The sequence below is a fragment of the Priapulus caudatus genome, unplaced genomic scaffold (genome assembly GCF_000485595.1).
Source record: "Priapulus caudatus unplaced genomic scaffold, Priapulus_caudatus-5.0.1 Scaffold525, whole genome shotgun sequence".
Lineage (NCBI taxonomy): Eukaryota > Metazoa > Priapulida > Priapulimorpha > Priapulimorphida > Priapulidae > Priapulus > Priapulus caudatus.
In genome coordinates this window covers 128,187-139,245 of record NW_014577586.1, presented here as the reverse complement: position 1 = coordinate 139,245, position 11,059 = coordinate 128,187, and the positions used below count along the sequence as shown (strand labels likewise).

Below are 11,059 nucleotides of genomic sequence, written 5' to 3'. Positions count from 1 at the left end.
CGGTGTTATGCATTATGTGTGGCGTATATATTTGTATATACTCGCCTACTGTATATATCTAATATTAAATTTTTTTGCTAATTTATGTCGGCACACACATCCACCATTCGCACACACGCTACACACACGCACACACTCGCACACACCGGGCACAAGCACACCCGCACACACATTGGCATGCACACCAGCGCACACACATTGCATCACACACGCACGCCTGCTAGCGCATCGCCGCCGCACGTATATACGCACGTCCATCGCCAAGCAACCACATACACCAACAAAACTGAACCCGCAAAAACAACCAATTCTCTGTCGATCAAAAGACATCACGCGTTTCGTCTAACGCAGATTATTGTATTATAACCAGTTCTTTGCTCTGTGTTAAGCTACAATTATATTCCGTTCGTCTAATCGGTGCAAACAGCACTTCCGTTTACGCACACACACACACACAAATGCACACACAAACGCACTCAATGTACCGAACCATAATTTCAAGCCAAAGAACCCGTTATATTTATTAGTTAAGATCTGATGCTACATTATTTGGTGGTTTAGGACATGCCGTTAAGAAGCTCCAACTGGGCGAAACAAATCGAGTTTTTCCTCACCGTGCCGTTGCTTACGCAGCTTGGATTAGGAAAAGGTTTTGGCCGCTTTCCAGACGTTAGTATATAAAAACGGAGGTGAGGTAGGTAACTATAACTGGTGTTATCTCTTACTTTTTCCATGTTCCCCTCTTCCAACTTTTCAGGGTCGCCGGGCCGGCGTGGTGCGTTTGTGTCGTGATGCGGTTACGTGGTTGGTTTTGTGAGAATTTCGTAAATGCATTAAGCTATTCAATCGCCATTGCAATTCATAACGTATATTTTAGATGAAACAAATTCCGCTTATAATTAGTGATTAGAATGTGACCGCGCGTTCGGTCTCAGGGACATTAATGTTAATTAAAGCAAAAGCCCCGCACCTACTTTAAAAATCCAGATGTAAGCAAACGCAAGTAGGCTTGTGACAGGCCTGTGCACGCAACATGATATAGTTACACTTCGGAGGACTGGATACCACCACGGTTGCGTGGTTTCCAGTGTAGACAATAGACCCTCCCCTCCCTATCGAAAGCTAGTAACAGCGGTCCGTTCTTGACGGCTGGTATGACCAACATTAGTCACGTGATGTAGCGGGGGTAAATTGGACGTGAAAGTTAAAATTTAATAGAGGCCGCTTTCAAACAGAAAGGTTTAGAATCGAGTTAGAGTTGGTCTCCAGATGTGAGTATTGGTTATAGATTGTCTTGTCGTATTTGTGCTATTGTATTTTGTGTGCTAAACTCTATTGAGCCACAGTATTTGTGTGTTAAACTCTGTTGAGCCACAGTATTTTGTGTGGTAACCTCTATTGAGCATTAAGCTTAACCTATGCTGAGAAGCGTGTATACGAGCTATCGTTACTAACTCGACGAACACTTATTGTGACTGTAGTTCTGGTGTAAAATAAATAGATCAATCGTTGTACGTTACCCGTTGTTTCTGTCTATTAATTGTGTTAACTAAGGGAAAACCTTACCCGTACCTAAAAGCCACGAACCTAGTACCTATACGATACGGTCATATAGCTACATCAAGAGCGTATAAAGAAGGAGAGCGTACAACTGTGTAATGCTGAAACTATGTTGCAGTATTAGTCGAATTAATAAACTTTTCCCGTTTTATATTGACGATTCTTTGCGGTATTATTGATCAGCTGTCCTTGTTTATCTTGTTAATATAAAACAAACCGCGTGTTCCTACGATGTTCCTACGCGGAGATAATGAGTGGTAAAAAAAATCTGGTATTTTTGCCGAAAACCGACTCGAAATCACTGTTTACTGCGACCCTCTCTCGCTTTGTGGCCAGTGTATTGCTTCCGGTCGCCGCTGTGTAGCGCCATGGTAGCGCTGACTTACGTCAGTACTACAGAGATTACTACACATCCAGCGTGAGGTGGGCACAGGTGGGGGTCATCACTATGGCAATCAATAACAGACGTCATTCATTCCATTTGTCAATCATTGACGGAAACACGCGAGGTTTCCCGAAGTTATCTGAAAGCGAGAGACAGTCGCAAAAGAATCGTCAAAATCACACGGGCAAAGTTTCTTAATTCGACTAATACTGCAACATGGTTTCAGCATTTCCCCGTTGTACGCTCTCCTTCTTTATACGCTCTTCATTACATATACACAGCTCCTCAGCTATGGAATGTTTTTTGTTTCATAATTCGATTTTTGTTTTATGGTTGATTTATCACCTATAACATTCGATTTATCATATATAATATTTGATTTATCACATATAACATTCGATTTATCACATATAACATTTGATTTATTACATATAACATTTGATTTATCGCATATAATATTTGATTATTTAATCATATGTTATATGCAATAAATCGACAATAATTCCCTGTTTTAAATGTTTAAATTATTTGATTTTATATCAGAAAAGAGAATCAAACCATTCGATTCTGGCATCAAACCATTCGGTTTTGGAATCGAATTATTCGATCCGTGAATCGAATCATTTAATCCGTGAATCGAGTTATTCGATCCGTGAATCGAATCATTTGATCCTGAAATTTATACCGGACTACGTTTCCGACTAGCGCCATCTATCAACAACTTGAGCAAAAGTTAAACGGCACTAGTTCAACTTTGGAGCAGTTTTACATTATGATAATTAATAAATTTCTATAAGTATCATAGCTCATAATAAGCAGCAGATATCAAATAATAATGTTACAATCGATTCTGAGCATTCTTGCTGATTTTTCAGCATTTTGAGTTGACAATGGGTAGTCTTGAACAATGTTTATGTTCAAAACACCACACAGGCAAACCACCGCGAAAATGGCACACACTCGTTTTGTGTCTAGTCAACTTTGATTATATTAACTCGTCTGATTAAAAGAAAAACTGCCACGGCTCACTTTGATCTCGGGCCTAACCGCTGAACTTCCCGTTTCTGTTTTGTACATTTCCCCTGACACCGGTTGCGTTCCCGCATGCGAAATTTTTTTTCCCACGAGAGTTCCGGACCCACCACAGATAGTGTTTTTGTAATATATGGTGCGTATATAAGACAAGCCTGGTTGGATTATCGTTAGTGTTAGGGTTCGGGTTTAGGTTAGGGTTAGGGTTAGGTTGTAAAATTTTTACATTGTTGCTTCGAGAGAGACGAGTGAATGGAGTGCGCTGATTGGCTGGGGTCCGGAACTCTCGTGGGAAAAAAAATTTCGCTTCCCGCATCGCCATCACTTCTCTGGCGTGTGGGATTTGCCCGCTTACAATATATTGTGCATTCTGCGGGCCGGCCGGTAAGCACAAAACGCCTCGATCGCTCCCTCCCTCTCTCACTCACTTACCACCTCGACGCCCTCCCTCCCTATCTCCCTCCCTCTTACCTCTTCCCTTTCTCACTCACTTACTCACTTACCACCTCGACCCCTCCTCCTCCTCCGCCACCTCCTCCCTCATCCTCCTCTACCACCTTCTCCTTCTCTTCTACCTCCTCCCCCTTTTTCCCTTCTCCTTTGCCACCACCCCCTCTCCCTTCTTCTCCACTCTACTTCCTCCACATTCTCCCACTCTCCTTTACCCCCTCCACCTTCTCCCACCATTCTCTACATCCTCCCTCTTCTACCTTCTCCCCCTCCACTACCTCCTCTCTCCCATATATCCCAACTCCCCCTCCCCTCCACCCCATGCTCCTCCTCTACCTCCGCCCTCCTCTACCCTTTCCCTCTCCTCCCCCACCACCTTCTACCCGCCTCCTTCCCCTCCTTCTCCACCACTTTCTCCCTCTCCTCTACCTCCTCCACCTTCTCCCACCATCCGCCACTTCCTCCCTCTTCTACCTTCTCCCCCTCTACTACCTCCTCTCTCCCCTATCTCTCAACTCCCCCTCCCCTCCACCACATTGTTCCCCTCTACCTCCTCCCTCCTCTACCTCCTCTCTCTCCTCCCCCACCACTTTCTACCTTTCTCCTCGGACCACCTTCTACCCGTCCTCCTCGACCTCCTTCCTGTACCCCTTTTCATACCTCTCCCCTTCCTCCTCCATCCACCTACTTTCTTCCCTCGTCTTCATACCTCTTCTACTCTACCCCTTCTCCCCTCCTCTCCTCCACGTTACCCTTTCCCTCGCCCTCTCTACCTTCTCTCTTTTCTTCCGTGTAGCAAACATCTCCCCTTCCTTCTACCCTTTTCTACTCCTCCCCTTTCTCTTCCTCCACTACTTTTTCCCTCGTCTTCTACCTCTTCTACCCCACCCTCTTCTCCCCTCCTCCTCCTCCACTACCTTCCTCCCTCGTCCTCATACCTTCTACCTCCTTCCTTGTAATACCACATCTTTCCCTCTCTTCATATTACCTCGTCTCTCTTCCCTCTAGGTTTTTCGCCTTGCTCATAACATCATTAACTGCCTAATATTGGCACTCCTTAGCCATTATTACATGTATAACATATAAAATTTAAACACATTTTCGGTTATCTGCACCGCCACGGTGCGAATAACCACTACAGTATTTTTGTATTATGAAGATCCCTCCTGCACGAACTGCATCGAACCATGCTACTCCCTGATCTGCAAATGATTCGATCAGGTGGAATCAAATGATTCGATGCCGTGAATGCGAATGCATTCGATCTCGTGAATCAAAAGATTCATCCGTGAATCAAATGATCGTCTCGTGAATCGAATTGATTCAATCCGTGAATTAATGATTCGATCCGTGAATCGAATGATTCGATCCGTGAATCGAATGATTCGATCCGTGAGTCGAATGATTCGATCCGTGAATCGAATGATTCGTTCCGTGAATTGAAGCATTCGATCCGTGAATGTTATATGTGATAAAATCAACCATAAAACAAAACATCGAATTATGAAATAAAATACATGATGAATTAATAAGTTAACTTAACATATAATTATTATATACTGTAATTGCTCACAAACCCAAACTTCCAATAAATACTAGAAACACAGTTTTCTGCCCAACACAGGCACCGCGTTTACACTTTATTCGACGATCATGCTGCTATGGTGTCGTAAAAACTGTAAAACATGCACAATAACGACAATGTGCTATAAGTTTCGAAACTTGCTTTGCAAACATAGGTAGACAATTATATGTTAACTGTAAACGTGAACAGTAGTATGATGACCTCAAGGGCTCTATGCATGTTTAACGGCAAGCAGTGTCCGTTAGGCTCATAGGGTCTATGTCCCCCAGGGTACTGCCGGAACGTACCCTGGGTATGGTCCGGTATATCGTAACGTACCCTGGTAACTATTTGATATGGTTAGGGTTAGGGTTAGGGTTAGGTTTAGGGTTAGAACTTAGGGTTAGGGTTAGGGTCAGGGTTAGGGAGTAGGCGTAGGCGACTCCTTAGACTCGTTAGTGGTGCAGGCAAGGTACGGTCCGGCATATTAGATAGTACCAGGGTACGTTCCGGTATACCGGCCCGTACCCAGGTTACGTTCCGGCAGTATCCTGGGGCAGGGGCGGCGCCAGGGTATTTTCTTATGGGGGCGAAACCAGGGGCGTGTACAGGATTTGTACGAGGGGGGGTCTAACCGTAACCCAAACTTGCGAGCACGCGAAAGGGTGGTTTTTTTTAAATTAGACCCCCTCAGATGCGTTTTCTGTGCGAGCAGGGGGGGGGGTCCGGACCCCCCATGTACACGCCCCTGGAAACTGTAGACTCTGATACCGTGTGCGCTTGCACTGACGGGTGGGGTCCAAGGGGTAGATTTATGATTCATCAAGCTGCGTACGCAAAATATTTTGCGTAAATCTTGTGTACGCAATCGACGTTGCTTAGTTGCGATTTATCAACGCAGTTATTTAGTAAATTTGCGTACGATTTCGCGTACGCAAGCGAGGTCGTTTTAGGTGCGATTCATCAAGCTAAAATTTACGTAAACCTTTGCTAACTTTACACGAGCTGGCGAGGTGCCGTAAACCACTCGAAATTTCCGCAGGTATCTCTAGCATACCGCAGCATGCACTATTTTATTGAAAAAAAACATTATAAAATTACTACTCAACTAAAGATAAATAAATAATTACCATACTACCCAGACAGGCGACGCCTTTGACGCTTCTTTTGTCATAGATTGGCATTGTTTTCGTTATAAGCGAGTTCATAGTTAGCCGTGTACGTGCACACGCCGTACGCCTTCGTACGTGCACACGCACGCACGTGTACGTGCACACGCACTACTCAACTAAAAAAAAACAGGGAGTGCTGCAGCACCCCCAGCACCCCCTGCTAGTAAACGGCACTAATGCGTGACGCGTAACGCTATGGGTTAGGGCTAGGGTTAGGATTAGGGTTAGGGTTAGGGTTAGCGGCGTGGATATTCGTCCGAGCATTGTTGCGCATCACTACGAAAGGTTATACACCATAGATTAATTTGGGTACTATGACACGCGTATATAAGATAGCCGAGTCGGTTTAGAGTTAGTGTTACGGTTAGGGTTGAGTTAGGTTGACTGTTCCAGCAATGAGAGGGTTTTAATAATTAGAATTAGCAAGAGCTGGGATTCGGGCTGAATCTTCCTCCTCCCCCGCACAACAACAGCTTTCAGGCCCGTCGAACCAGTTTCTTTTTCTCTTTTTTATTCCTCTTTTTTTAAATTATGCAACCGCTCCCCTGCCCCCCCTCCGTGACGCTGCGCCTGCCCTGGGGGACATAGACCCTCTCAGCGTCAGTTAGCAGGCGATGTGTTTTGATGAACAAACTACAACATATTTGGCAGAAAGCAATTCGACAGTCATTGAAACGTACATATACCGGTGTAATAGACATCAATCTTAATATTTACCTCGTGCGGAATTATGGGTTTCGGAGAATTATCGATGAATCCTTACAGTATTGTGGAACAAAATCAAACATGGCACAAACTAGGTGCGCCATGCTGTTCCCGCGGGAAATCGTACCGGCGCAAGGATATCATGGCTCGTCTTCTCAAATACCCGACACACTCGCATTTCCGTGACACTTAATTACATATACATCAAGAGCTAATAATACCTAGAGTGTACAACGGAAAAACGGGAAAATAGTGCTATTTGACGACTACATTATTCTACTTTGCCTGCGAGTCTAGAATAATTTCATATAATAAAGTGGATGCGAAGCGGCGTAAGGCATGTGGGAGGGGAGGTTTAGGAGCCGATATCTCCGCCTAGGAGTATCGTATTGACAAGCGGTTGGTCTTGTTGTAGAGAGCAAGGAATTCTGCTTAATGCAATACCATGAAATTATTTTAGACTTGCAGGCAAAGTAGAATAATGTAGTCGTGAAGTAGCACTATTTTCCCGTTTTTCCGTTGTACACTCTAGGTATTATTAGCTCTTGATATGTATATAGTATGTAATAAACCTCCTAGTAGCTTATTGTGTGTAAAACTAGAAAGTGCTCCGAAATAGTTCTGCAAAGGGCCGGACACACTTGGCGATTTTATCGGGCGATTAAATCGGGCAACTAAATCGCCGGTGAAATCGCTTAGTGTGTCCAGTCAGTCGCCCGATTTAGTCGCCCGATTTAATCGCATAGATCAAAACGTTTTGATATTATCGGGCGATTATTTCAGTCGCCCGATAAAATAGCCTAGTGTGTCCGGGTCGGCGATTTAGTTGCCCGATTGTACAATTCATCAGCCAATGAGAGTTGTTCAATGATACTGACGTAATAGCGATGTTTCATGTTTAGTATGTAATGTCATGTAATAGCGATGCACGCACGCACGCACGCACGCACGCACGTGTACGTGCACACGCACGCACACACTCATGCACGCACGTGTACGTGCACACGCACGCATGCACGTCTACGTGCACATGCATGCACGGACGCACGTGTACCTGCACACACACGCACGTACGCACGCCCGCACACATGCACACACGTGTACCTGCACACGCACACACGCACGCACGCACACATGCACACACGTGTACCTGCACTCACACACGCACGTACGCACGCACGCACGTGTACGTGCGCACGCACACACGCACGTGTACGTGCACACACACGGACGCACGCACGCATGCACGCACGTGTAAGTTCACACGCACGCACGCACGCACGCACGTGTACGTGCACACGCACGCACACACTCATGCACGCACGTGCACATGCACACGCACGCACGCACGCACGTCTACGTGCACACACACGGACGCACGCACGCATGCACGCACGTGTACATGCACACGCACGCACGCACGCACGTGTACATGTACACACACGCACGTACGCACCAACGCACTCATGCACACACGTGTAAAATCGCCTAGTGTATCCGGCCCTAAAACGTTTTGATATTATCGGGCGATTATTTCAGTCGCCCGACTCAATCGCCTAGTGTGTCCACTCGACTCGCGCGATAGAATCGGGCGATATTATCAGGCGATAAAGTCGCTCGATTAAATCGCCTTATAGTGCCTTATAGCCTTATAGCGCCTTTATAGCGCCTTATAGTGCCTTATAGTGCCTTATGTTGCCTTATTAGTGTGTTCTGCCTTGTGTAATATCTAAAACGTGACGCAATATCTAAAACGTGACGCAATATCTAAACGTGACGCAATATCTAAAACGTGACGCTTCAATCAGATGTGACAGTGCACGTAGTCTGAACAGCGATATGATCTATTTATGCGTATTAAAACACATGAGGGAAAGAAATTTACATGTAAATATATACGTAAGAACCTTCTTCTCTATATGCGCTCCAATAATGACTAAACGCCAATACAATAAACCCGCGAGAGTTAGTGAATAATTATAAACAAGAAAGAGAACGAACTGGTCGGCATTTTGCAGCGCAGGTGTGAGGCGAGGGCGAAGAGACTGCGCGTGGTGTGGTACCAGACATTTTGCAGAATAAAATTCAGGCAAACTGTCTTTAAATAGAGCTAGAATTTGTATGCGAAGTCGTTACTTAAAATGCGCAATAAATACACTAATAATATTGTAGACGAAGTATACTTTTCAACGGGTAAAAGATTCACGTTAATAAAAGTTCGCTTAATGCAATACGCTACGTTCTAATCGAAAAGGCAATCTGCGGCAAATAAGCAAAATTAGAAAGATGGACATCATTCGCCTTAATTATAATAGGAATTGTCAAGCTGAACTCCCGTTTACTTCGTAAGAAGCAACTTGCGTATTTACCTTCTCCTTTTTCTTGTTCTGTGCTGGATTCTCCATTAGCTGATGTGATTTTGCAGCAACTTAATTGGCAACGTACATGTGACACGTCGTAAATCGTCAGTTCGAAATACCAGCTAGCGTAGTTTCATTGCCGAATGGATCAATTTCACATGATATTTATATAATATTTTATAAGTGACGTCAAGTGCAAATGCGATATGTGTTTAGTAAGATAGTGGGAAAGATGTACTTAGTGGCTAAAGTATACGTGCGGTGACGGGGGTGGATTCATATCATGGCCGGCGGAAGCAAAAAAACATTAGTCAGGGTCCATTTAGCATCAATAACAGATGTCGACGAACAGCTGGCCGAAAGCCAGGTCGCCACGGCGCAGCCTTGGTGGGGGAGTTCTAGGGGGTTTCCCCCCTCGTCAAAAAGGGGGGGGGGCGTTGGAAGTCCTCTCCCAAGAAATTTTTAAAATTTAAGACACCAAGATGCATTTTTAGAGCTTAAAAATACTTTTTAAAACTCTAACAAATATATATTTATACTTCAGTATAGGCCTAATTATTTCGGCATCTGCCAATTTACATGTCAAATTTTTGTTCTTTAAAGTATCTTTATGTAACCTGATAATTATTAACGAGAGTTAAATATATGAAACGAACTATATGGAATTATAAAACTGGACCAAATATTCCTGTGCGATGATCGTGACTTTTTTTATAAACCTATCAACTGATTTCTCCAAGTCCAAACTGTCCAATTTCTCTTTGTCCAACGACCATTTCCAAGTTGCGAATTAATGTTGACACACCTTCCCTTATTCCCGTCATATTGCTCGCGCCGTCATAACACTTGCCACGACATTTACTAATTGGCAAGCTATATCGTAATAAAATATCTTTCATTACCGTAACAATTGTTTGAGATGTTATATCATCAACGTTATATAATCCGACACATTCTTCATGAGGATTCAACAATTCATCAACCCATCGTATAACAAACACCGCTTGTTCTTTATTACACGAGTCCGTAGCTTCGTCTGTCATTATTGTATAGAAATTGGCTTTTTGGAGATCAGAAGCAATTTTATCAGTCACCTCTGCAGCGAGAGCAACCATTATTTTGTTTTGAATATCTTTGCTTGTATATTTATTACTTTTCTTACCGCGCCTCCTTCCAGTTGTTGTGTATGCGAATTTACCGCTTGGATACGCCACACGACGGTAAATAACGTGAAAAACATGTCGTACAAAAGTACGATTTATGTCAAAACGAAGGAAGCTACACGGTTTGTAATACTACCGAAAGATAGAAAAAGGACCGGTGAACAAAAGAAGCTCATGTTTGTATACATTTGTATTTTATTCACATCGAACTCGTACGACAAAAATGTATTGAAATCAGTACCAAATACGGGTCAAGCTCCTTTGTCATTATTAACTCCTGATGTTATTAACTCAAAAATTCTTCTATAATTTTTTTTGTAAACAAAATTTTGCCAACACAAACTCCAAATGGCCACTTTGCAATGTGATTTTGCGCGAAAAAGTAGGCTTTCTTTGAAAATTCCCTGGCCGCCCCAGCAACGCACCTGTTGACGCCATCGGCAGATGATGGTGGAAATAAATTGCCAAGACTTATAATAACTACGCGTTACATTTAACACGTCCTATACCACCAGCAGGGAGCGGTCGAAAACATTTTATTATTTAACAAGATAGGAGTCGCCACAATACCTGTACTGTTCTGTACCTGTACAAGAAGCTATAACTGTACTGAACTTACTAGGCTGAAGCTCATTCATGAACTCGTTTATTAATATGAAGAGCCTAGG

General features: G+C 43.8%; 1 protein-coding gene across 1 annotated transcript in view; it reads right to left on the bottom strand.

Annotated features, from left to right (window-relative positions):
* LOC106811289 (sodium- and chloride-dependent glycine transporter 2-like) overlaps positions 1-9,273 on the bottom strand; it is a 21,518-nt gene extending 12,245 nt beyond the window's left edge. The window contains exon 1 of the mRNA XM_014814858.1: positions 9,238-9,273. Coding sequence (XP_014670344.1) covers positions 9,238-9,273 — 36 coding nt within the window. The remainder of the gene's footprint in view (positions 1-9,237) is intronic.
* Positions 9,274-11,059: the final 1,786 nt, after the last annotated feature.